This window comes from Tasmannia lanceolata, unplaced genomic scaffold (genome assembly GCF_043159265.1).
Source record: "Tasmannia lanceolata isolate RefF3 unplaced genomic scaffold, GAP_Taslan_0.1 ptg000002l, whole genome shotgun sequence".
Taxonomy (NCBI): domain Eukaryota; kingdom Viridiplantae; phylum Streptophyta; class Magnoliopsida; order Canellales; family Winteraceae; genus Tasmannia; species Tasmannia lanceolata.
In genome coordinates this window covers 1,485,177-1,512,913 of record NW_027518679.1, presented here as the reverse complement: position 1 = coordinate 1,512,913, position 27,737 = coordinate 1,485,177, and the positions used below count along the sequence as shown (strand labels likewise).

General features: G+C 41.1%; 2 protein-coding genes across 2 annotated transcripts in view; both read left to right on the top strand.

Moving 5' to 3' along the window:
- The window catches only part of LOC143871649 (uncharacterized), a 67,309-nt gene that overhangs the window by 26,961 nt on the left and 12,611 nt on the right, over positions 1-27,737 (top strand). The window lies entirely within an intron of this gene.
- Positions 81-26,628, top strand: LOC143882242 (DNA glycosylase superfamily protein). The gene is made up of 3 exons (XM_077385738.1): positions 81-1,572; positions 26,004-26,200; positions 26,305-26,628. The coding sequence occupies exons 1-3, from the start codon at positions 352-354 to the stop codon at positions 26,474-26,476; spliced, it is 1,590 nt and encodes a 529-aa protein (XP_077241853.1). The 5' UTR covers positions 81-351; the 3' UTR covers positions 26,477-26,628.

Sequence of the window (27,737 nt, the reverse complement as noted above, 5' to 3'; positions counted from 1 at the left end):
GTCCTTAGCAAACCCTAATTTAATAAATTCCAATCCCAAAGAAGATCGACAAGATCACAGTAGTAGGTTTTCTTTCTAAAGAGTAAAGACCTTTTCGCAAACCGCCTTTTTTTGTCAATTGTTTTTCTCTTTTTCCCTCCAATTTTTTTTCCCTAGCGTGTCATCTGCAGTCACTAATCCAGAAAGAGCACTGACAGTGGCGGCGAGTGCCTTGAAACTAGAGAGAAAAGGGTAAAGAAAAATTCGCACCCCCTGTTGGATGATTCACACCACTTGAGTGTGTTAAAGTCTGACGCTTTTGGATTTCAAGATAGAGAGAGAGAGCAGAGCAGAGGCATTGACCAGTTCCAAATGATGATGATGAAGCGTTGTTCCTCGTCCGATCAGGTGAAAGTTAGGATGATCAGCGAAGAAGAAGAAGAAGAAGAAGGGATGAGGATGGGGCGGAGAAGGACGGCTCTCGAATCAATGGATTTTATTTCCCAGTTCCGGTACAACCCTTCTTCTCCTTCTTTTAACGGCAACAAGATAAACAGTGGAAGGGTTGTTTCTCCCTACTTCAAAAAACAGGCTGAGGATCGGAGTAGAAACAGTCAAAGGGTTGTTTGTTCCCCTTATTTCCAAAAACAGGCCGAGGAGGAAAGCCCTAACCCTAAATTGAATCCATCATCATCATCATCATCCCAGAGAAAGCCTTGCAAGAGTGTAACATTTGTTTCCCCCTACTTCAAACAACAGGAGGAGATCTCTAACCCTAAATTAAAGGCATCATCCGAGAGTGTAAGGGTTGTTTCGCCCTACTTTCAGGAGGAGACGGTGGTGAAGAGGAGGAATGGAGGGGACGAAGCATGTAATGTTGTCATTGCCTGCAATTGCGAGCCCAAATCCCTCCTCCTTTCTCCCCCTAAGAAGCTGGACGAGGATATGTGGAACGGTGACGACGGACAAGTTGTAGATGCAGAGAAAGAGACGAACAAGAAGAATGTTCTGAATGAAATCAGCCCCAAGAGGAAGAAGAGAAACAAAAAGGGCAGCAATCAATTGATGGTGAAGGTTTCACCGTATTTCCAAAAGTCCGTAGATACAGGGAAAGAGACGAACACTAATGTTGTGAATGAAATCGGCCCCAAGAGGAAGAAGAGAAACAAAAAGTGCAGCACTCAATTGGCCGTGAGGGTTTCACCGTATTTCCAAAAGGCCTCCTCTTCTAACACTGCTGCCCAAGAACAAGACGGCAGGCCCAAATTAAAGGCATCGTCCAAGAGGAAGAACAGAGATCCAGTAAGGATTGTCTCCCCTTACTTTCACGTTGAAACGGAAGACACAGCAGAAGGTGAATTCGTGAAGAGGGTAAATAGAGAGGAGAAACCACGCCGGAAAGTTGTAAAGTTGAGAAAATCCTGCCAACTGTCTGCTTCTGAGAAGCGGGTTGATGCTTATAAAAGAAAAACTGCTGAGGAGACATGGATTCCTCCGCGCTCCAAGCTCTGCCTCCTGCAAGAGAATCATGCCCACGATCCTTGGAGGGTCTTGGTTATATGCATGCTTCTGAATCTGACAACCGGCAGACAGGTCCCTTCTATCTTCCTCTCACTTTTTCTGTCAATGTATGAATGAATGCACTGCATTTAGATTATTAGTTTTCCATTGATGGGCACTTTTCAATTTTAATTGCTTTGGACATTGCAGCAAGTATGTTCCTAAATTCATGTAAATTTGACTAAGTCTTATAAATTATTTGATGATCTTGATCACAACTGAGTCAAAGTAGGATTCGTTCTTCTTTCCAGCTGCACAACTCTTATTTAGCATTGAATTCTTCAACATGACTTGTAATTTCAAGATGAATTGGTGGTTGACATATTCCTTCCTTCTTACTCATCCTGTATGATTTTAATCAGTTGCCTCATTCTGTATATCTATACCATTACTCTTCTGAGCATTATTTCATCCATTTGCACTTATGACTCTTACATGCTAGAAGACCACCCTCATTTTGGATCTCTGCGTCTACCATAACTTCTACATGCACCTTCATTGATGTCATTAATTTCAATGTAGGCAGTGAGAACTTATGTTTGCCAAAAGGATACTCATTGGGTTCTCACTTTGGTTCTTCCGACCTAGGAAAACTCAGTGGAGTGAAACTTATACCAATTCCTAGTGTTATGATGATATGTCTTTGGAGTATCTAGTCATATACTTATCAAATGTGGTAAACAAATCAGGGTAAAGTGGCTTATAAACGTTACAAAATGCTATAAATTCTTGTTATCTCGCTAAAAAAATAAAATTGGAAATATTCAGTGACTGAGAAAGATGTCACATGATTTAGTAAAACTATTTAGCATGTATAAACTTTTAATCAATCAACTGATAAATTACTAAGGGAAATGATATTGCCATGCCTCATTGACACTAGCAATACACCCTTGTTTGTCTGCTTGCAACATCATACGAACTAGGGCCGTAATAGCTCCTCCAAATGGTATTTGCCTTTTAAACTAAAAGAACAATTCTAAAAATACAGAGCACCGCATAGATTGTAATTTTGCAACTTTGCTACTTTGCGTGTAGAATCTTCTACTTCACTTTAAGGTTCTGTCATCTTAATCTTTTCCACCTTCTCTACTCTCGAAAATCTGTTCCATAGTTACCGGATTCGTCATCCATCCTCCAACCCGCGATCCGGGGTCGTATGATCCCAAATGTGGTTCGCTAGCAACTCAGATCGCAAAAAATGACGACCTGCGGGAGAGAAAGAGAGAGATGTATATAGACTAAGGGAGAGATGGAGAGAGAGCTATAAATTTTATATATTTTGGGTTGGATTAGAACTAGAGCTTTCTTTTTGAAAAAAATATGTAGGGCATACATGAGGTTTTTTTTATTTTGTTTATTAGATGGATGTAGTATGAACTATGGAAGGATATTCATATATTCCAACGGGAACTTTCTTTATGAAAAAATTTGTATGACATATATGAGGTTTTTATATTTTGTGTATTAAATATATGCAGTGTGTACTATGGAATAATATTCTTGTAAAAAAATAAGAAATTATATCTATATGTGTGAGTGTGTCCGAATTAGCGCTCCAAACTAACCCGCGACCTCGAATAGCGAACCAACATAGCATACCCTCGTCGTACCGCGTATCGGGCTACCATCGTACCCCGTACCCGTTCCCGTACCACGTACCGGAACAAATCGCGTTCCAGGTAACATTGATCTGTTCGTTGCAATATTGGCATTATTTTAAGAATTTCTTTCAATTTCGAATGCTAAACCTTGATCTCCAATCCTACGCCCAGGTCTAGTTAGATCTCAGTCCTTCTTGATTCATCTTTCAATTTCATGGAACTAAGATTACTGTTTTAAGGGGCTGAACCCAAGGTTTTAAATTTCGGTTTCAGAATGCGTTCCGGTCCTCACCTAAACTGAAATTTCGAAATTTCGAAATTTCTAGCGAAATCTGACGAAACCTATGATTTTGCCGACACTTCGAATTTATTGCCGACTCACGTGTCCTACCGTGTCCGACACGACACGCTTGTCCACATGTGTCGACACTCATTTGGACACTTCTACTTGTATTGCTAGAAGTGTTTGACTAAATGTGGGTGTGTGGACATCTTTTTGTACCGTGTCAAGTGTGACATTCTGTTTTTATTTTGAATATTGTGTTTACCTCATTTACACAACTCGTATCCATGTCGAAACTGGACACACGAATCCATATCCACAAATCATGATTACATATACTTTCTATTTTAGCCGTGTCCCCGTTTCTAAAGTTTGGGGGTTTGCCTTGTCTAACACTCCGTGTCCGCGTTAGCAAGCAACACTCGTGTCCGTGTTGGCAAGCGACACTTGTGTCCGTGTCTACAAATCATAGGACGAAACTATAAAAAGATCTTTTATCTCCTAAATTTCGCCCAAAATGTTTGGGAGAAAATATTAACTAGTCTTAAAATTCCGGATTTTTTGGGATTTTCATTAAATTTCAGACCGAAATTTCGTTTTTATTTTTTAGGGTTTCTGGTTTACCCGATTTCGGTTTCGTTCTCCACTAAAACCGGTCCGAAATTTTGGATTCCGGTCGAAATTTAAAACCTTGGTCGAGCCTCAACCTCAATTGGTAAAGACTGTGTTTTTCAACCCCGAGATCGGAGGTTCAATCCCAGCTTAGCTGCTAAAAAGAAGAGATTACTCTTTTAAAATAAACAAACAGACAAATCTCTCCTTCAGATCTTGTTCAAATTTTCTCGGAATATTGAACTGTCCTAAAGGCTGAACCCAACTAGCTTGGGACAAAGGCTTTGTTGAGTTGAGTATTGAACTGTCCTAAAGATTGATATTCACACCTTAATAGTCCCAAAAATTACTGCTTTCAATTTTCTTTGTTAATCTCCTTGGATTTCATCTAGTTGACTCTTCTGATTGAATTTTCTCACCAATCCAGTCCCAATTCGGTTTTCATAATTCTTCTCCCATAAACCCATCCTATATCAAATTGTTATTAGAGCCATAAGTTGGAATGTCTTCATATGGAGTAGGATGCCGTTGAGGAGTTTGGTGGAAGAGTAAAGAGTATTGACGAAGACAGGTTGTCAAATGGATAGCCTCAAAGAACAAATCAAGTCTTTGAAGGAGGAAGGAGCTGAAAGTGGGACAAAGATTTTAAATGAGCAATATTTTCATGAGGGCTGGAATGACTAATAATTCCATCACACTTGATAAAGATGAGGAGCCATGCTTCATCCTTCAGTATAGTCGATGATGAATCCAATTTGGCAAGGATAATTATTCCATCACACATGATGAAGATTGAGGAGCCATGCTCCGTCCTTTAGTACAGTTGATAGTGAATCCAATTTGGCAAGGATATTTTGACATAGTTTAGGAGACTTGTGGGTTGTTCAAGGCATCTTGCCTAATTGTGCTCACGCAAACTTCTGTGAAGGCATCCAAAATATGTCAAAATTTGTAAATGTTGCTTGGGTTTCAAGATCACAAATCTGGCCGATGGCATTTATCTTATTTCAACTCACCGATGACCAATATTGGGTTGTATTTTGTTCCTGGAAATACCCATGAATCTGCAAATTACTACTATTTTGTGAGCTCATTAAGATTGATCTAGAGTTGAAAGCTTCATTGGCAGATCTTGTTGCTCATGTGCTCCTTTTGAGTACTGCTTAAGGTTTTAAATTGCGGTTTCGATTTCGGTCAGCACAGAAACGGAAACATTTCGGTTTCCTTGGAAATCTTGTAAAATCACGAAAACTTATGGAAACATTTGCAAATGATGAAATTTTAAGAAGAAACTTTGGGAATGCTAGAGTAAGCACAAATACATACTTAGAAACAATCACATAAGCAAAAAAAAACATGTAAATAATAGCATAATCACATCGAACACCTAGTGACATGCGTTGTTGCACATGTTTTGAACTGTAAAGTTGATGAAGAATTAATGTAATGAAGTATAAGAAAGTATAATGACTAGTGCCCCCTCTAAGGACCCCATCTCTATGTCAATACCATAGAGTTACGTGGTATTATTGGTCCCATGCTGATCTGACATCCCATGCATAAGATACAATTATTTTGTTGTGCAGTTCAATAATGTTGCCGACCAAATATCATTCCCTATATTAATGAAATGAAATGAAATGCAAATCATAACATCTTTCCATTTTTTTTCTCGTTCCGACCATTGCGATTAAATTTTAGAATTTCAGTAGAAATTTCGGGCAAATAATAACGTGGTAGGAATTCATTGAGATTTCGTTTCAGTGGGGATAGAAACAAAAATATTTCGGTTGTTTCGGGTAAATTTTGGTTTTGATTTCGGTCATCAGCGAGACGAAATTATTTCGGTTTCAGTATGAATTTCGGCCGAAATCTTGTATAATCGCGAAAACATTTCGGTTTTGGTATTAATTTTTTATTTATAAAACTTTGTAGTTGACAACCAAATCCACGTAAGGTTCTTCACAATTGGTTTCTCTTTATATTTTTTGTTGTTTTTTTGGAAATATCTTAACGGAATCTCATTAGTCTCTTTTCTGCGAGCAAGCTGAAACATGTCGTTTCGGCCAAAATATTTTGGTTGAAACATGCCATTTCGTTCGAAATATTCGGTTTATGCCAAGGCCAAAACGAAATACACAATATTTCGAGTTTTTTACAATATTTCACCAAAATTCTGAAATTTCATTTTCATGCATATTTATAAGAGTTCCACCTAAATTTTATACAGAATTTTACAAGATCTCGGCTGAAATTTCCACTGAAACCAAAATATTTCGATTTCAGTGTTGGCCCAAACTGACACTGAAGCTGAAAAGCTTAAAACCTTGTATGCGAGTGGAATTGATATTTGTTTGGGTTTTTGTCGAAATATCAACATGTCGATGAAAACTTTACTTTTTTATTTGAAAAGGTGCATGTTTTGCAAATATCTATTGAAATACAGACGAAATCCCGAAATTTCGGGCAAAATCTTGAAATTCTGGATGAATTCCCAAAATCTCAGGTGAAATCTCATATTTTTTGAATTCAAATGGGTTTCGTTTCTGTTGCAGCTGGAATCAAAATATTTCGGCCAAAATTTAAATCTGTGTCGACAATATTACAAAAAAATTCAGCAGTATTTTACGCCTGCTTGTGGGACAACTTGTCCCCTTCAATGTAATCATTTCTTGCAATTAATAAAAGGCCATTTTCAAAAAAAAAAAATTACAAAAAAGTTTCAAAACATTCCTGCAACTTGATACCTCCATTCAAATCCACGCTCATGTTTGATTAAAGTCACTTTTGCATAAACTGCAAGTTTTGTTTAGGTCAGATATGTAAAGCTCGTCTTGCCTTAGAGTTGGCGAGTACTATCCTCTCAGAAGTACTTTTAGTGCTAACGCTTTTCTGCCAAGGTGCTCACCGCAGGTTCCTTCATGTGGTTCCTGCAACGTATAGGCGGCGTCGGATGGGCGAAGGCATTTCAGGTATGGCCAAGTGTACGACCTCTTGTAGAGGGACTTCGCCGTTGAGAGAGAATCTGGCTGCTCTCTGCATGATTTTCTTCGCTTCTCTCTTATCTTCGGGTAATTCTCCAGTTCGAAGGTAGTTTGTAATCCCATCCACCCAAAAGGGTTCATGATCTACCTGCATCACTTCAATGATTTCAGAATCGATACATGCCTTCCTTAAAAATTCCATATAGATGCTACCCAGTGCGGTATCTCCAGAGGCGGCGAGTCTAGAAAGTACGTCGGCATTCCTATTTTCGGTTCTTGGGACTCGGGCTATTTCGAAGTGTTTGAATTTCTTGCTGATGTGGCGCACCCTGTCCAGGTATTTGCTCATTCGCATGTCGGGCGCTTCGTAGGTCCCTTGTATTTGTCCAACGACAAGCTGCGAGTCACTGTAGGCCTTGAGTTTGTCGGCATGTACGTAGTTGCTAGGTTCATTCTAGCTATGAGTGCTTCGTAATCGGCTTCGTTGTTTGTTGCATGGAAGCCGAATTCGTTGTTTGTCGCATGGAAGCCGAATCTTACGGCGTATTCCATAGTGAAGTTATTGGGTCCAGTGAGGATCAGGCCTGCTCCACTCCCTGCTTCGTTGGATGACCCGCCGACGTATAGTTCCTATTGAGGCTTGGTTTCTAGTGGGTTCGACTCCGGATTCTGAGCGGCTTTGTCGTTGTTTTGAGACGTTCTCTCCGGGTTTGCCCCCCGAGTGTAGTCATGTCTTCTCCACTCGGTGGTCGAATGATCTCCTTGGCTCCCGGTGGGGTATTTGGTACCGGGATGGTGCATTCAACAATGAAGTCGGCCAGAACTTGCGCCTTTACTGCTGGCCTCGGTTGATACCGGATGTCAAACTCGCTAAGTTCCATCGCCCATCCCACAAGGTGACCTGAGACGTCTGGTCTATGAAGGACTTGTCTAAGTGGTTGATCGGTCATGACCTTGGTCTGCGTCTGGAAGTACGGCCTTAGTTTGTGGGCCGCCATAACTAAGGCGTATGCTAGCTTTTCTACTCGAGGATACCGGGTCTCCGCTTCATGTAGCACCTTGCTGACGTAATAGATCGGTTTCTGTTGCCCATGTTCTTCTCTTATGAGGACGGCTGCAAGCGCTGCAGGGCTTACCCACGTAGACTTCCATATTTCTTCCGATCTGATTCCTGAAGAGCTTGTTGACGAGCCTTTGATAGGTGGCCCCTGCGTTTTTCAAGCAGAAGGGCATGACTCTATAGCAATAAGTTCCCTGATCTATTATGAATGACGTTTTAGGAATGTTCTCCTCGTACATGCGGAGTTGATTGTATCCCGAGAAGGCATCAATGAAACTTAACAATTCATGCCCGGAGGTAGCATCTATGAGCTGGTCTATCTTGGGGAGAGGGTAGCTATCTTTCGGGCAGGCTTTGTTCAGATCGGTGAAGTCTATGCAGATCCTCCACTTCCCGTGGGCTTTTCTCACCATGACCACATTGGCTAGCCAGTCGGGATATCTGATTTCCTGAATGAACTCGGCTTTTAGTAGCTTCTCGACTTCCTCTCTAATAGCTTGTTGCCTTTCTGGGGCGAAGTGCCTTCTCTTCTGCTTCACCGGCTTGCAAGTCGCGTCCACACTAAGTTTGTGCACACTAACCTCTGGGCTTATTCCTGGCATATCAGCGGGAGTCTATCAGCGGGAGTCCACGCGAAAACATCTGTGTTTTCCCTCAGGAACTTGACAAGTTCCTCCTTGAGGTGATCGTTTAAAGATGAGCTGATTCAGACTATCTTGCTTTCGTCATGTTCGTACAAGGGGATAGATACGAGATCTTTAGCTGCCTTGTTGACAGCGACCTGAGTCTCATCTCTAAGATCGAGTAACTCGATCGGCAGTGTCTCTGCCGCCCCCTTTCCCTTTAACGCTGCGGCGTAACATTCTCTTGATTGGGGCTGATCTCCTTGGACTTCTCCCACACCATTTGGTATTATAATCTTCATTTTCTGGTGATATGCGGACACAAGGGCCCGGAGGAGATTTTGTCCGGGTCTTCCAAGTATGGTGTTGTAGGCCGACGTGGCTCTCACCACCAGGAAGTTAACCATGGCGAACACTTGCAGGGGTGGTTCCCCAACGAGGACTGGGAGCTCAATCGACCCTTCTACTTTGACGATTTCCCCAAAGAACCCAAAGAGGTCCGAGTTGGCCGGCTTTAAACGGTCTTCTCCAATGAACATCTGTTTGAAGGCGTGGTAGTACAGAATGTCGGCAGAACTTCCATTGTCTACCAAGATTTTCATCAACTCCCAGTTCGCCACCAGCATGTTGATGACCAAGCTATCATCGTGGGGCAATATGAGATTGTCGAGATCTGCGTCTGAAAATGTTATCTTGTTTTCGACTTTTCTCTTCTTTGTGGAAGTATGAACTGAGTTGATTTGTCGGGCATAGGCCTTTCGAGCAGATGACGACGTTCCCCCTGCCGCCGGTCCACCTATGATCTTGTTTATGACCCCAGTGGGTTGGACACGATGTCTCTCAGCTGTTGGACTTCTCGGGGTGGTTGATCCATTGCGGGTTTTTGGAGATCGGGATCGATGCATGCTCCTTCGGTTCTGAGGGCTATGGTTTCTATCCTCTTTCATGTAGTGTTCGTCCTCTTTTATGTAGCGTTTGAGGTGCCCTCTTCTTATCCACAACTCAATCTCTTCTTTCAGGTTGCGGCATTCGTCAGTGTCATGGCCATGATCTTTATGATACCGGTAATATTTCGATTTGTCTCTCTTTTTTCCTTTGGACTGGATTTTCACTGGCCACCTGAGGAAGTCTTCTTCTATGATTGTCGCAAGTATCCGAGCTCTTGAGGTATTGAATGGAGTGTAGTTCTCTTCCCTCCTTTGTGGTCGTTCTTCTCGGCGCTGCTTTATGGGGTTTTGCTCTTCTTCCTTGCCTTTCTTTTTTCCATCGGCTGTATCCCCCCGTCCTATATTTAGGGCAGCCAGAGTCCCTTCTACAGAAATATATTCTTCTGCTCCGGTTATGAGGTCTGCCAAGGACGACATATTTTTTCGGGCGATTGATCGCCTGAAATCATTGGACTGGGCCCCAGCGAGCAGAGCGTTCATAGTGGCGGACGGATCCAAATTCAGCACCTATAAAGCTTCTCTATTAAACCGGCCTACAAAGGCCTTAAGAGATTCATTTCTCTCTTGTCTCATGGCCATTAAGGATGCAGCAGTTTTTCGGGGCCTTCTACTGTTCATGAAATATCGGACTAGATCGTCTCCGAATTCCTCGAAGGTGTCAATGGAGCCCGGCCTCAGCCGGGAGTACCAGTCCCTAGCTGCTCCTATGAGAGTTTTGGGGAACGCCCTACAGAGGAAACCATCGGAAGCACCATGCAAGAGCATTATGGTTCTAAATGTCTTTAGGTGATCGATGGGGTCCGAAGTTCCATCGTATTGCGGGATGGAAGGCATCTTGAACCCCCGAGGGGTTGGTGCATTTAGCACTCTTTCCGTGAAGGGTGGTTTACTGGTGAACGGTTTGTGTGCGGACAGATTACGACCTTTGGCTAGCTCCTTGATCCGGTTGTCAATTTCTTCGAACTTTCACAACATGGTATTGGCTCTTCTAGGCGATCTGTCATCCTTCTCAGCATCTTTTTGCACGGTTGGACTTACAACGGAGCCCAAATGGCTTTCTGGGCTTCTCCTACGATGTCGAGGTTTGGCTCGATCATTGCGATCATTTTTAGTTCGTTGTCGGCTGAGTGAGCGTGAGCGAGTTCTGTGGCGATGGCCACCGTCTGAAGGTGCTTGCCTCGTCTTAGAATGACGAGCCCGCTTATCTGACGAATTGCGGGGCTAGGCTCACGTTGAGAAGGTACGGGATCGCCAGCCTCTAAGCTTGGTTCTCGCCGGAGGTGCGGATTGCTATGGCCAGCTTGGTGAGGTGGTTGTTGCACTAGGTTCTTATACTGATCCGCTAGGAGAGTCACCTGTTGAACAAGGGTCTGGAATTGTTCGGGAGTAGGCATTGGCATCAAAGAAGGCTGTCCGATGTGGGAAGAACTCCGCCTCGTAGTTGCTGGGGGAGGAGGTATCACGACCTGGGATGCAAGTCGCGTAGTGTGAGGAATATGTTCTAACATTGGTTGAACTGCTCGGGCGGTGTTGCGGGCGCTCTTCCGTCTTGCCATCTTCCGAGGTATGGGACAGCTTTTTGTTCGGGTCCCACGGATGGCGCCAATCTGTTATGGTCTAAAAATAGTAATTTATTGAGATGGCCTTGGAAGAGCTGACCTAAGCTATTACAATAGATGATGTAATGCTGATGTAATGTCTCTAAACAGTGAAAAATTTCGGATCCCTTGGGATTGTCGTAGGCTATTTATAACAAGGGTTCGTGTGTTGTTTTACCCTTGTACCCTCGGAGACAGGTGTCGGTCCTTCATTTGATTAGGAACTTTGGGTTGAGGACAGCTGTTACCTTGTTGCCCCATGTACATCGATGTTATTACAAATAGGTCCTAACGCCACATGTTGGTGATTGGGGGCTCTTTTTGGCCCTTATCAGGCACTTTTCATTTTTAATTGCTTTGGGCACTGCAGAGTATGTTCCTAAATTCATGTAAATTTGACTAAGTCTTATAAATTATTTGATGATCTTGATCACGACCGAGTCAAAGTAGGATTCATTCTTCTTTCCAGCTGCACAACTCTTATTTAGTATTGCCTTCTTCAACATTACTTGTAATTTCAAAATGAATTGGTGGTTGAGATATTCCTTCTTACTCATCCTGTATGGATTTTAATCAGTGGCCTCATTCTGTATATCTATACCATTACTCTTCTGAGCATTATTTCATCCATTTGCACTTATGACACTTATATGCTAGAAGAGCACCCTCATTTTGGATCTCTGGGTCTACCATAACTTCTACATGCGCCTTCTTTGATGTCAATAATTTCAATGTAGGCGGTGAGAACTTATGTTTGCCAAAAGGTTACTCATTGGGTTCTCACTTTGGTTCTTCCGACCTAGGAAGTGAAACTTATACCAATTGCCTAGTGTTATGATGTTACGTCTTTGGAGTGAAACTTATACCAATTGCCTAGTGTTATGATGTTACGTCTTTGGAGTGAAACTTATACCAATTGCCTAGTGTTATGATGTTACGTCTTTGGAGTATCTAGTCCATAGTTACCATGGTGGGAAACAAATTTGGGAAACGAAACGTGAAACGGAAACGGGAAACACAAGAAAAAAAATATAGGGGAAACGAGAAACGTGAAAACAATAGAAAATCGTATGAGAAGCGTCTTAGGAAATGCATTTAGAAGCGTTTCAGAAGCGATAGAAAAAACACACATGAAGCACAAGGAAAACACGAAATATGTGGTTTTGTAGATTTAAACACAAAAAAACATTTCTCTAATTTTTTTTATCATGTTTTGGAAACGTTCTAGAAACGCGTTTCCTGATTTTTATGGGAAAGTTTCCCACCCACGAGAAACGTGTTTTAGGGGAAACGGGTTTCCCACCTGCCCAAGTAGTTTCCGGCAACTATGATCTAGTCCTATACTTGTCAAATGTCGTAAACAAATCAGGGTAAAGTGACTTATAAATGTTACAAAATGCTATAAATTCTTTTTATCTTGCTAAAAAAATAAAATTGAAAAAATTTAGTGAATTAGAAAGATGTCACATGATTTAGTAAAACTATTGAGCATGTCTAAACTTTTAGTAGTAAACGTATTAGTTTAATCAATTAACGGATGAATTACTAAGGGAAATGATATTGCGACGCCTCATTGACACTAACAACACTCCCATGTTTGTCTGCTTGCAACATCATACGAACTAGGGCGGTAATAGCTCCTCGAAATGGTATTTGCCTTTCAAACTCAAAGAAAAATGCTAAAATTACAGAGCACCACATAGATTGTAATTTTGCAACTCTGCTACTTTGCATCTAGATTCTTCTACTTCACTTCAAGTTTTTGTCATCTTCATCTTTTCCACCACCTCTACTCTCGAAAATCTGTTCCTTGCAATATTGGCATTGTTTTAAGAATTTCTTTCAATTTCGAATGCTCAACCCCGATCTCCAATCCGACGTCCAGGTCTAGTTAAATCTCAGTCCTTCTTGATTCATCTTTCAATTTCGTGGTCCTGAGATTACTGGTTTAAGGGGTTGAGCCTCAAGCTCAATTGGTAAAGACTATGTTCTTCAACCCCGAGGTCGGAGGTTCAATCCCAACTTAGCTACTAAAAAGAACAGATTACTATTTTAAAATAAACGAACAGACAAATCTCTCCTTCAGATCTTGTTCAAATTTTCTCTGAATATTGAACTCTCCTAAAGATTGTTATTCACACCCTAATAGTCCTAAAAATTACTGCTTTCAAATTTCTCTGCATTCTCCTTGGATTTCATCTAGTTGACCCTTCTGATTGAATTTTCCCACCAATCCAGTCCCAATTCAGTTTTCATAATTCTTCTCCCATAAACCCATCCTACATCGAATTGTTATTAGAGCCATAAGTTGGAATGTCTTCGTATAGGAGTAGGATGCCGTTGAGGGGTTTGGTGGAAGAGTAAAGAGTATTGATGAAGACGGGTAGTCAAATGGATAGCCTCAAAGAACAAATCAAGTATTTGAAGGAGGAAGGAGTTGAAAGCAGGACAAAGATTTTAAATGGGCAATATTTTTGTGAGGGCTGGAATGACTAATAATTCCATCACTCGCGATGAAGATGAGGAGCCATGCTTCATCCTTCAGTACAGTCGATGGTGAATCCAATTTGGCGAGGATAATTATTCCATCACACGTGATGAAGATTGAGGAGCCATGCTCCGTCCTTCAGTACAGCCGATAGTGAATCCAATTTGGCAAGGATATTTTGACATAGTTTAGGAGACTTGTGGGTTGTTCAAGGCATCTTGCCTAATTGTGCTCATGCAAACTTCTGTGAAGGCATCCAAAATATGTCAAAATTTGTAAATGTTGCTTGGGTTTCAAGATCACAAATCTGGCCGATGGCATTTATCTTATTTCAACTCACTGATGACAGTATTGGGTTGTATTTTGTTCCTGGAAATACCCATGAATCTGCAAATTACTACTATTTTGTGAGCTCATTAAGATTGATCTAGAGTTGAAAACTTCATTGGTAGATCTTGTTGCTCATGTGCTCATTTTGATTACTGCTTAAGGTTTTAAATTGCGGTTTCGATTTCGGTCAGCACAGAAACGGAAACATTTCGGTTTCCTTGGAAATCTTGTAAAATCACGAAAACTTATGGAAACATTTGCAAATGATGAAATTTTAAGAAGAAACTTTGGGAATACTAGAGTAAGCACAAATACATACTTAGAAACAATCACATAAGCAGAAAAAAACCCATCAATAATAGCATAATCACATCGAACACCTAGTGACATGCGTTGTTGCACATGTTTTGAACTGTAAAGTTGATGAAGAATTAATGTAATGAAGTACAAGAAAGTATAATGACTAGTCCCCCCTCTAAGGACCCCATCTCTATGTCAATACCATAGAGTTACGTGGTATTATTGGTCCCATGCTGATCTGACATCCCATGCATAAGATACAATTATTTTGTTGTGCAGTTCAATAATGTTGCCGACCAAATATCATTCCCTATATTAATGAAATGAAATGAAATGCAAATCATAACATCTTTCCATTTTTTTGTCGTTCCAACCATTGCGATTAAATTTTAGTATTTCAGTCGAAATTTCAGGCAAATAATAACGTGGCAGGAATTCATTGAGATTTCGTTTCAGTGGGGATAGAAACAAAAATATTTCGGTTGTTTCGGGTAAATTTTGGTTTTGATTTCGGTCATCAGCGAGACGAAAGTATTTCGGTTTCAGTATGAATTTCGGCCGAAATCTTGTATAATCGCGAAAACATTTCGGCTGAAATCTTATAACATTTCGGTTTTGGTATTAATTTTTTATTTATAAAACTTTGAAGTCGACAACCAAATCCAGGTAAGTTTCTTCACAGTGGGTTTCTCTTTATATTTTTTTGTTGTTTTTTTGGAAATATCTTAACGAAATCTCATTGTTCTCCTCTTTTCTGTGAGGAAGCCGAAACATGTCGTTTTGGCCAAAATATTTTGGTTGAAACAAACGAACTACACAATATTTCGGGTTTTTACAATATTTCACCAAAATTCTGAAATTTCATTTTCATGCATATTTACAATAGTTCCGCCAAAATTTTAAAAATACCGACATTTTATACAGAATTTTACAAGTCCTTTGCCGAAATTTCCACCAGAACCAAAATATTTTGGTTTCAGTGTTGGCCCAGACCGACACTGAAGCTAAAACCTTGTCTGCGAGTGGAATTGATATTTGTTTGGGTTTCTATCGAAATATCAACTTGTCGACGAACACTATACTTTTTTATTTGAAAGGTGCATGTTTTGCAAATTTCTATTGAAATATAGATGAAATCTCAAAATTTCGGGCGAAATCTTGGAATTTCGGATGAATTCCCAAAATTTCAGGTGAAATCTCATAAGTTTTTAATTCAAATCGATTTCCTTTCGGCTGCGGTCGGAATCAAACTATTTCGGCCGAAATTAAAAAAAAATTCTGCAGTATTTTACGTCTGCTTGTGGGACAACTTGTCCCCTTCGTTTTAATCATTTCTTGCAATTAATAAAAGTCAATTTAAAAAAAATAAAATTACAAAAATGTTTCAAAACATTCCCACAACTTAAAACCTCCATTCAATTTCATGCTCATGTTTGATTAAAGTCACTTTTGCATAAATTGCAAGCTTTGTTTAGGTCAGATGCGTAAAGCGCAAGTTATTGAACTTTTTTTTGAAAGATGACAAAATATATTGATAGATTATACGAGAATTACATAAGAAAGGGACCAGAAGTCTCCCATGAAATTACATCGTATGAAGGCCTAGGAGATAACTCCATGTTGTAACAAAAGAACCAAACCTATTCCCCCTTATCTTCCCTTCAAATTACCAGGCAAAACAAAATACCAAACTTTGTGATCTTCAACAAAGATCGTAAATCCTTTCCTTCATTTAGCGCGAAGCTTTTTGAAGCCCATCCAGAAATCCCTGAAGAAAAGAGGAAGGAAAAACCTCTTCGTCTTCTCCCACTGACCTTTCTAGAAATCCAGGGGATGAGCGGGATTCAATCATGTTTTATACTATGGCTAGGGTCGTATCCCTAACGGCGTGCCAAACGTTGCTTCGACGCCTTCTATCCTCTGGTTGGCGACCAATGCAGTTGAGGAAAGAATTGGCAATTGCCTCTTCATCAACGTAAGTCATTCATCTCATCTTGTCGATAATGGAGTGCAACACCATTAATTCTATAAAAAGATTGCGTCATCGATTACCAGGGCACGATTCAAGGGGCTCTTCATCATCCATTCCTCTTTTCTTTGTTCAAAAGTCGCCTTAGAGAGCAAAGCCCAAGATTCACCGCTAAAATTCTCAGCCTAAGGTTGCCTAAAGCCTTACCTGTTAAGCCTTGACTTAAAAAGCAATCAAAGAGACTTAACATTACACCTGGAGCTAGGTATAAGAGCCCACCGCCAATAGTTGGCGGCTGGAACAACCTAAATGAGCAAAAAGCCGTAATACTCATTCCTCACCTCGAACACCCTTCTCAAGCAAACTGACCTTACATGCATCTAGCTTAATAAAAGCAGTTTGTACTTATCCAAGAACAACGTGAATTTGGCTATAAATTACGTTTCCGAAAAGACCCAAGGAAGCTACACCTGGAGAGAGAGGCCTTTTCTCCAAGTTTGGCGTCCCATCAAAATCTTTAAGTACTGACACGTGCGGGAAAAGCCTAACTTTGGAAGCTTAGGGGGGGATAGAGTCATGACCCAAGAGATTACATAAAAGATTTTGTAGCAGTTTCTCTACTTTATTGCTTTTTCGATTTTTCAACATGGAGGTGACATTCGTACAACGATTTCTGGCCTTGACATCAGCTAAAGCTTCATCATATCCACTTCGGATTGACTCTATGTTTTGAATTTTGAAATTCAAAAACTGATTGGATCCTTGCAAAGGAGTGTCTTCGAGTTGACTCAATCTAGCAAGTTATTGAACTTTAAATCTGGAAAGTTAAGTCTTTTCTTGACTAGCTCATTCTTATGCGTCCAAGTTCATGTTCAGTACTTGCATGTGAATTTCAAGTAAGAATTTGTGATCATATTTAGTGCAGGTGAATTTCGAGTAAGAATCTTTGATCATATTTAGTTCCGTTCTTATTTTACTTCACTGCAGCCAAAGCTTTTTTTTTTTGCCAAGGAAATCAACTGGCTAGTGTTAACTGATTAATATTTCTAAAAGCTTACAAATTGCTGTCATTTGTTGAAGCAAATTAGTCTTTTCTCTTCTCATCTAAATTTGAAAAAATGTTGCTTTGTTTACTAGTTTCAATCCTTGAGAGTTGGAGGGGATGGGGGTTGGCGTCCGGCGAGTTAGGGTTAGGGTTTTGGTTTAGGGAGGAGAAGAAGAATGGGAGGGGTTAGGGTTAGGGTTTTGTTGGTAGTTAGGCCAAGGAGAAGAAGAATAAGTCAGCTAGTATTTTGCTTTTTCCTTCAATGCTGCATCACATTTAAGAAGTTCCGTGGTTGGACTAATGTGTGCTATTGCATGAGTACGGAAATATGGAACAGCTACTTCCGATGTGCTGTTATATTAGAAAAAAAGGTGATGAGATTTAAACTTTCATAATGTGTTTGTCATACAATCTTTGAAGTTATGTGCTACACTACGGAGCTGCCTATCCTTCACCATATCCTTCACACAAGTCAACCTTTAGTTGTCATTATATAAAAGAAATTTCCGCATCTACCTTGGAATTTCAATCTGCCTTATCCTTCAGACAAGTCAACCTTTAGTTGTCATTATATATGTTAAAGTATAAAAGATAAATAACACCTTTCTCTAACAACTTAAGCTTTTGGAGAAGTTGGTAAGTTAACATGGTATCAGAGCCAAAGGTCTCTAGGTCAAACCTCCCGGATAGCAGAAATCCACATGCGATGGTCGGCTCAAAGTGGGACCACATGTGCCACGTGTTTGCCAAGTGGGCCACACGTGCGGGGGAGTGTTAAAAAGTATAAAAGATAAATGACACCTTTCTCCAACAGCTTAAGCTTTTGGAGAAGTTGTTAAGTTAACAATATAAAAGAAATTTCGGTGTCTACTTTGGAATTTCAATCTAGTATTAAAAATACCTTCTTTTGGGGTAGCAATTACATCCATTTCCTTCGATGACTCAGATGTCTGGTCACATAAGCCAAGCCCTGGGATTGCCATTCCCAATATCATTTCCAGTGTTTCTAACATATCTTTCCTATTCTTTTTTTTTTTGAAAGGTAACTTTATTAATCTAATGCAGAAATGAAGATGGGGACAAGATGTCCCCTACACAGAAAAGGCCCATCAGCCAGAGTACATGTGAGGAGCAGAATCAAAATTTATCTACCTAGCCCCAGCTCCCATTACAGATCCCGGAATGTTAATGCTCATAGCATCGAGAGTTACACCCTGTTTTGCTAGCACGTCAGACTCCTATTAGCTGTTCGCCTTTTGTGCACAATAGAGGGGTGAATCAGCTGTACAAGGTCCATTACTTCGAAAATGTAATTGTCGAGTCTCCAAGGCCCCTTCGATTTGCCATTTGCCCAGGCAATAGCATTTGTTGAATCTCCCTCGATGATTAAAGGCTTGGAGAGATTTGAAGCGTTCCATTTAATCCCAAACAGTAGAGCCTTAATTTCCGCCTCATTCGTGTCGCATTCTCCAATTGGCCCCGAGTACGACATGGTCATCCGTCCCTTGTCATCCCTGATAATTCCACTAATTCCAGCCGGACCGGGGTTGCCCTTAGCGCTACCATCAAAATTCAATTTTATCCACCCTTCCGGAGGTGCTGTCCATTTCGGTGAAATTTTCTCTACCATCTTCCGTTCAAATATGATTGTGTTCCAATGCTTTAATATCAAGCCTGTATCGTGAGGGAGTCCTCTGATACTTTTAGCCCAAGAAATGAGTAGCGCTTTAACTTCAATGGTGATTCTGTCTGTAGATTTGATCTTGGTACCAAATATACGTTCATTCCTTTCTTTCCATATGGATCAAATAATAGCAAGAGGTAACAGTTTCCAGAATATTTGTCCCACCTCACCAAAAGCTCCTCCCGTCCACCCAATAAGCACTCTGCGGACTGACCTTTGTAGCACCCATTTTACCCCAAACAAACCAATCATCCCGGTCCATAGTCGGTACGAAAATGGGCAATGAATTAGTAAATGATCGATCGATTCTTCCGCGTTGTTGCACAAAACACACCTGCAGGCCAAGTGAATTCTCCTCCTCTTTAGCTGGTCACAGGTGTTTATACTTCTGTGAAGGACTGTCCATGCGAATGCGATCACCCTTGGGGGTGCTTTGGATCTCCAAATGCAAGCAGTGCTAGATGCCTTTTTTCGGCCATTGTTCAAGGCTGAAAAAAATGATTTAACCGAGAACTCACCGTTCTCTTCAGGTGTCCAAATACGGTGGTCATATACGTTCCTGCAATATTGTGCTTCAATTAACTTCAGGAGGGCAGCCAAGTCACTGATTTCTTCGTCCGTCAAGTTTCTACGAAGCCTGATGTCCCAAGAGACTCGTCTCCCTTCGCTATTCCTATTCATATAATCCGATACAACTGCATCCTTCTTTGACGTCACTATGAACAGTTTGGGGAAAGCCTCTTTCAGAATTTTTTCTCCTACCCATAAATCCCACCAGAAACGAACGTCATCCCCTTTTCCGACACGAAATCGTATTAAGGCCTCAAATTCCACTTTGCATGATGTTATTGATTTTCAGGCTCCAGATCCCATGCCGGCTCTAGGTGTCCTCGCATTCCATTTGCCCACATCCTTCCATATTTATCTTTAATGACAGAGTGCCATAAAGCATTTCTGTCGTTCCCGAATCTCCATAGCCATGATCCTAGAAGAGATTTGTTTCAAAGCCTAATTTTTCCAATTCCAACCCCCCCATGTTTCTTCGGCTTGGTAACATTCTTCCAATTAATCAAATGTTTCAACCTTTTTGAGCTTTCATATCCCTCCCACAAGAAGTCCCGCTGTAACTTCTCAATTTTTTGAGCTATTTTAGATGGAACTCGGAACAAGGACATGAAATATACGGGCATATTAGCTAAAGCAGCTTTGATCAAAGTGATCCTACCTCCCAAAGAAATGTATTTCTTCTTCCACGTGGCGAGCTTTCTCTCAATTCTTTCCACAACTGGGTCCCATTGAGCAATGGATGGGATCCCAAAGCCCAAAGGGAGGCCCAGATACATTATAGGAAGGGTTCCAGAGTTACACCCAATAATTCTCGCATACCAGTTAATGCTACCCTCATCAATATTGACACCGGTCAGCACGCTTTTGCAGAAGTTTATCTTCAGCCCCGATACAGACTCGAACCATCTGAATATTCTTTTGACATTTCGTACAGCTTCTTCGTCCTTCTCTATCAGTACCAACGTGTCATCGGCGAATTGAAGATGAGTTATGGACTCCGAGTTACTGCTAGCCTTGATACCTTTGATGTATCCCTTTGCCTCTGCCTTTTTTTATCATTTGACTGAGGATTTCCACCACCATGATAAAAAGGTATGGAGATAGCGGGTCGCCTTGCCTTAATCCCCTGCTACTTTTGAAAAACCCTTCAGGCACTCCATTCACCAAAACAGAGAAAGAAGCCGTAGATATAGAAGATTGCATCCATCCCCTCCATTTCTCCCCAAATCCCATTTTCCGCATCATGAACCACAAAGCTTCCCAATCCATGTGGTCATAAGCTTTCTCCATATCGATTTTCAGTAACAGCCCTCCATCCCCACGCCTCTTAACCGAATCAATAACTTCGTTTGCAATTAAGACACCATCTAGAATCTGTCTCCGTTCCACAAATGCTCCTTGATATTTCGAGATTAGGTCCCCCATGACTGATTTTAGCCTCTTGGCAAGAATCTTGGAAATGATTTTGGATAGACTATGTGTGAGACTGATAGGTCTGAAATCCTTACCGCACCACATTTCTTGGGTATGACTGATAAATGTTGTGTTTGATTCCCAATTTAATTTACCACGACCGTGGAACTCCTGCATCACGGCCATAACATCATCCTTGATCGTGGTCCAGTAATTCTGAAAGAAGGCGTTAGGAAATCCATCGGGTCCGGGAGCTTTGTCTTTCGGCATTGAGAATATCGCAGCTTCAACTTCTTCGACAGAGAAACCCCTTTCCAATTCATCAACCTGGACTCTATAGATCTGAATTGCAGCCCCTCAACTTTCGGGCGCCATGCGTACTCCTTGCAATAAAGCTTGGAAAAATATGATATAATATGGCCCTTGATATCTTCACTATCTTCCACTAATTCATCTCCCATCTTTAGGCAATTAATGACGTTGATTCTACTACGGACATTTGCCATTCTGTGAATTTTTTTTGAATTATGATCACCTTCCCGCAGCCACAATGCTCGAGATTTCTGACGCCACCTTATCTCCTCTCGTCGAATGATTTTGTCATATTCTTCCATCAATCTGATTCTATCCGCCTTCTTAGATGGGTTTAATGATGCAGTGTCCTCATTAGTTTCCATGTTCTGTAATAATTGGAATACCTCCACCTTTCGACATTTGCTCTCCTCGTCTTCGATTTTCTGCCATTCGCGGACCTTCATCTTCAGCTGTTTTAGTTTTTTGCAAAATTTAAAGCCCTCCCATCCGTCCACCTCTATCTCCTTCCACCATCTACTGATTTTTTCATCAAACCCTGGGATCTCACATAAATCCAAATCAAACCTGAATGGTCTTGGCCCGCCCGAATGATTCGACATCTCCAGAAGAAGAGGGTTGTGATCAGAAGTGGGCTTAGGGAGTGCCCTCTGAAAGATTTTAGGAAAAATCTCCTCCCACTCCTTCGAAATAAGAATGCGGTCAAGTCGGCACTTCACCAAGGATTCTTGATTGTTTGCCCAGGTAAATCTGGAACCTTCCAAAGGCAAATCGACCAGCTGGCTATCCAGAATGAAATTGGATAATTGTTTCATACTGGTTGTGATCCTCCCCGGTTTATTCTTTTCAGACGGAAACCTGATTGTGTTGAAGTCACCCCCTATGATCCACGGGCCCTCCCAGATATCCCTTATCCCCTTCAATTCCGGCCACAGAGCAGTTTGGTCCCTTGCCTTTGCCGGCCCATAACGATTGTAAGCATCCATCTCTCGTTCCAGTGAGCAGAATTGAATATGATCGAGATAGCGAATTGATGGATTGTAACTTCCACCACATTGAACAGTATACTCTTCAGATGATGATTATGCCACCTGCTGTTTCAATCGCTTCCTTCGCAGCCCATTCCCTATTATTTCTGCCCCAAACGTTGTTGATCAGCTCCTCGGTAACGCCCATAATTTTCTACTCCACAATCGCCACCAAATCGAGCTTTCTACTCTGAATGAAATCCTTTGCCACCAGGATTTTCTTGTCCGTCCCAAGACCCCTGATATTTCATATACCAATCTTTATTGATATACTTCTTTTCCCCTCAGAAATCCAAGGTTTACAATAAACCCCGGACCTCCCTGCTGCCCCTCTTCGCTTTTTTCTTATCAGTTTTCATGGGTTTATCACGCATGTCAATGTCCTCAAGGATGCTCCATGTCGCCGCCTCGTTTTCTTTGTATCCGATACCCAGATTGGATCCCATGATCGCCATTTTTTCTTTTTCAAGAGTCAATGATTCCTCAGTCGAATCTTCCCCCTGCAATGACTTCTCATTCGCCTCCATAATATTTCGATTCAACACACTGTCAATAGAGTCATCGATGGTAGCCGGCTCCACTTCTATCACCACCCCTTTTTCTTTGTATTCTTTACCCATGTCGTACCCCTTATCTGTCCATTTTCCATGTTCCAGGGTTGTTGATTCCTCAGTTGAGTCAATCCCCTGCATAGATATCTCCATCGCCTCCTTAATCTTTTGATTCAATTCCTGATCTAAGGAGTCCTCAATTGTTTCAGGAACCACTTCAATCTCCAGGCACAACGGTTCATTAAGTTTCTCAGCATGATCAACCATATCGCTATGCTTATGATCAGTTCTCGATGACCCCATAATCTCATCACCCAGATTCATCGTCCCCTCATCCCCAAGATCGGACATTTTTTCTTTGGGCTCGGAACATACTTCCTCCTCCGCCTGTAACAAGACGTTTTCCTGATTGGACCTGAATGATACTGTTTCGGCATGGATTTCCTGATTCGGATCCTCCACCTGTAGCAAGATGTTTTCCTGATTGGGCCTGAATGATTCCGTTTCAGCTTGAATGTCTTGATTCGGATCCGCGTGCTCCTCCAGATCTGCGGGTTTTAATTCCCCTAACTGTTGAGGCTTTCCTACATTCACCGCAGATCTTTTAGACTTCAGTTTTAAGAATTCGTGAACAATCTCCTCCCGTGAGGGAGAGACACCGGATCTTCAACGCTTGTGATTCTCCGACCAAATTTCCTCAAACAACATATTCAGTCTGTGTTTGATAATCGAATTGTTAGCACCCCCTTTTGTTCTTCCACGAGATCTATAATTCATATACCTTCGACCGGCTCTTCTCATGATAAATTGTCTTCTGGACCGGCTATATCCAGTATCATTGTTAACCAATACATTGTTTCTAGTCGGTTTCCGGTACTGGGGCTGCATGTTTTCCATTTGTATCGCATGCGAGTGGGCCTTTCTGGATGATAGCCATGTGTTTTTATCAATTGGATACTTTCCGCCATGTGTCTCATTACGTCTAATAGCTGTGCTCTTATCCTCCTTATGCTTATCGTTAAGGCGACGTGTTTCCCACTCCATTACCTTGCTTCTGCCAGAAGTCATCTCAGGCTGAGAACGTGTCTCACAATCCGGGACGCGTGTCCGAATAACATTCAATGGAGCATTTGGCATCACGTTCCTATCGTTGCTTCAGTGTGAAGGCACCTCACATTCGACCTTTTGATTTGCAACACGTGTCCTAGTTATTAACCTTCCTTTTCTTCCCAAGGCATCTGTACGAACAGGTTCATCCATTCGGTCTTCAACACGTGTCCTCTCCAGTAGACGACGATAAGCCGCCTTTGAAGTTTCCGCCAAATCAAAAATTTTATTGAAATTTGAATGAGTGGATGGATGTAACTGATCAGACCTCATCCCCTGATCAACGGTTACAATGTTTTTTCCTTTTCTTTTCCGTTCAGCCTGCCAATCATAGTCATTAATCTCATTTCCGCCGTCAGGTTTTGATCCAACGTCGATTGACGGATCACCGTTCGTCTTCCTCCAGTTGTTTCCGAACAAAGTCGGACCGACAGTGGTTCTGTTTTCCGATCCGCCGGCCATTTTTTGAGTACAACTTAGCCTAGATCTGGACTCCATTGCCTTTGAATTTTTCATCCCATTCATTTCACCATCTTCCTCAAACGGATAATGATTGGGCTTAGTGTTCGCCGGCCGGGCTCCCATCAGATAATTTTCGTCATGTTCACCCATCACGCCGATAGAATACCAGTGATTCTCCACCTTTAATCTAACATATGAACGGAGGAATCTCCATTCCATTGTAAAAATCTTCCCTGACATGTACTCCATACATTGAGAATGCTTCCCCTCTGGTTTTGATTTCCAAAACCGCTCCGAAAATACCTCCTAGAGTTTGCACGGTAGATGAAGCCCATGCGTGCAATGGAATCCCGTAAAAACGAACCGCCCGTCTCAAACGCCGGATGCCAAGGACTCAGTGAGAGTAGGTGACTTCCATAAGCTTGAGCCCCTCTACTGAATACATGCATCGCTTGGGCCTCCGATTCGAAACCAAAAAGAATTTCTCGCGCATTTAAAACATATGGTTCAGGTAGAAACGGGATATTCCAGAACCATTTGGCCTACTCCCCTATTTCATTAACCGTCCACTTCTCCATTTTTATCTTTCCAATGAGACGAAGTCTTTAGTAGCACCATTCTTTTGCAACCTCCTTTCCGGTGATTACTACTTGGGGAATGTCACCATCGTTACATACTTCAATGGAACCTCCTTCTGGCCATATCATATGTCCAGACTCTGTCTCTATCGGACTCCTTTTTTTGATGCCCAGATGCTTTGTTCCGATTGCATTGCCTGCATCTCTCTCTTCTTCTAAAGTTGTAATACCCACAACCTTTACATAGCCAATCTCCAGGGAGAAGTTGCAGAGCAGGTGGCTTCCTCGGATGCTGAAAGCCACTACTTTTGCTATTATTCCGTTCATCATTCCGATTTCTTCATTCAAAAGTTGAGTTTCTGTCACCATAACTACGCATCCGTTCCATCCTTTTCCGTTTCAGTTTTGATCATCGTCCACATGCAGGAATATGCAAATATCATTCAAATTTTTTTATAAAAAAAGCATAATATGCAAGCCTCTATATCAAGCTTCATTCGTCCAGAGAAGTTAGGAGCACTCACTACTTCAACAACATAGAACAGCAGTTGAGATCTTCTTTCTCTGCTTCTGTTATTATATGTGGTTCATATGGTTTGATTAAAAGTACCATGCAGACATTTTTGGTACTGTTTTACCCAAGGACATGTCTTGGAACACATACATTATAAATTGAATTGCGGGGTTTCCTTACAGCAAGAGCTGACTGTTATTTCCACAGGAAAGCAAAGTTCTCTTGACCTTTGGCCTAGCCAGATTGGTTATGTATTGGGCATGACTATTGTGGTTGTGCAAGAGCTGGTAATTGAGTTGCAAGGGGCATTGGGATCATGGTTTCCCTTTTTAAGAACACATTTTGAACAGAATACACATATTGTGCACTTTGTGTGTCAGTTTCTAATAGGTGCATCTCTTGCAGGTTACAAAAGTGCTGGAGGATCTCTTCAGACTCTGCCCCGATGCAAAGACAGCAACAGAGGTTGATGAAGAGGAGATCGAGAAGGTGATACGGCATCTTGGATTGCAAACGAAACGGGCAAAAATGATTCAGCGCTTTTCGAAGGAATATTTGGAGGAAGACTGGACACATGTGACCCAGCTACATGGTGTTGGAAAGTTAGTTCTCTTTTTTTTGCATAGGAGCTCAGCTCTGTATCCATCAAATTCATTCATTATTTTCCATTTGCTCTCATACGATTCTTTTTCATGTTTTGGCTTAGGTATGGAGCAGATGCACATGCAATATTTTGTACAGGCAAGTGGAAACAGGTGCAACCCGAAGACCACGTGCTAAACAAATACTGGGAATTTCTATACCGAACATATCTGAACAATGATACTGTTTATTCTTCCCTAGAGCCATGTAATATTAAACAACCAATGCAAAGCTGAGAATTCCCTAGTGTTATTTTTTTTTTTTGAAAATTGACTTTTATTAACTTCCAATAGAACATTAAAAGGGGGTAACATTTGGCTCTTTATATAAATATTTTTTTTCATTTAAAAGGGAAATGATATTGGCAGCATCATTTTTGGTTTTGGCACACTCCGCTTGTCTTTTCTTTTCTTTGCGGCCTTTGAGAGTGAGGGGATTATCGACACGCCCACATTTTGATAATAGCACTATTTCAGCTTGTCTTTTCTGTCCTAAATGACTCATGGGAACTTCTCAAGAAATGTAATAACCATTGTTAGCTCTCTCTCTCTCTCTCTCTCTCTCTCTCTCTTAAACACTATAAGACAAAATGGGTTAGTGACAATATCAAGATAGGACCATGCCGATATACATTAGAGCGCAGGGGGATTCGAATAGAGGAGTGCCAATACCAAAAACTCAGGGGTATTATGTAATTTTTGTAAATTTCGGAAAAATGAAATAGAAGATCAGGGCCTCCAAATGAATGATATAAACGGGATTAGGGGACCATCTAGGCTATGAAAAATTGTTCATCAGGCTTTACAACATAAAATTTTTCGGAATTTTCGGGTTCTTTTGCATTCAAGGCTCGGTTCTTCGGAAATTTCATTCGATTTCGGGAATTGGTTTCAAAATTGGTTTGGGAACTTGAGACTTGATTTTGGGAGACATTGAATTCGGTTTCGGGACCTTATTCGACTTCGGGAACCTATTCAACTAAGGGACTTTAGGGCCCGATCAAAATGGGGTGTGTACACCTACTATTGAAATCATAGTTACAAAGGAATTGGGAATAATGTCTTGAGGTAAATGTTTGAAAATTTTGTGAAATGTTTTGGAAGAGTTTGGAAAAAGATGAGAGAGAATGCTTTTTTTTTAAATTTATTCACTACATATTTTTCTTGATAAGATGCACGTCTATTGTATAAGCAAAATGCAACGGAAAAAGTATGGAAGGAAGGTCAAGTGCATGTGTGTGCTAGATTAGGATAAGATTTCAGATGTGGGCTTGATTTTTATTCTGATTTATTGAGATTTACAAATAATACATGAGATAATGATGAATTATTCATCAAATTTGCATTCAATCATGAAATATTGTATTTAAACAAAAAATGCAAGAATTTTGTAATTATTTGGGACTATTTAGCGTTAAAACACGCTAATGCCAACATCGGTAGCCAACAAAATATGAATGTTTTGGTCTGTTTTCATCCTATATGTGTATTTTGACAT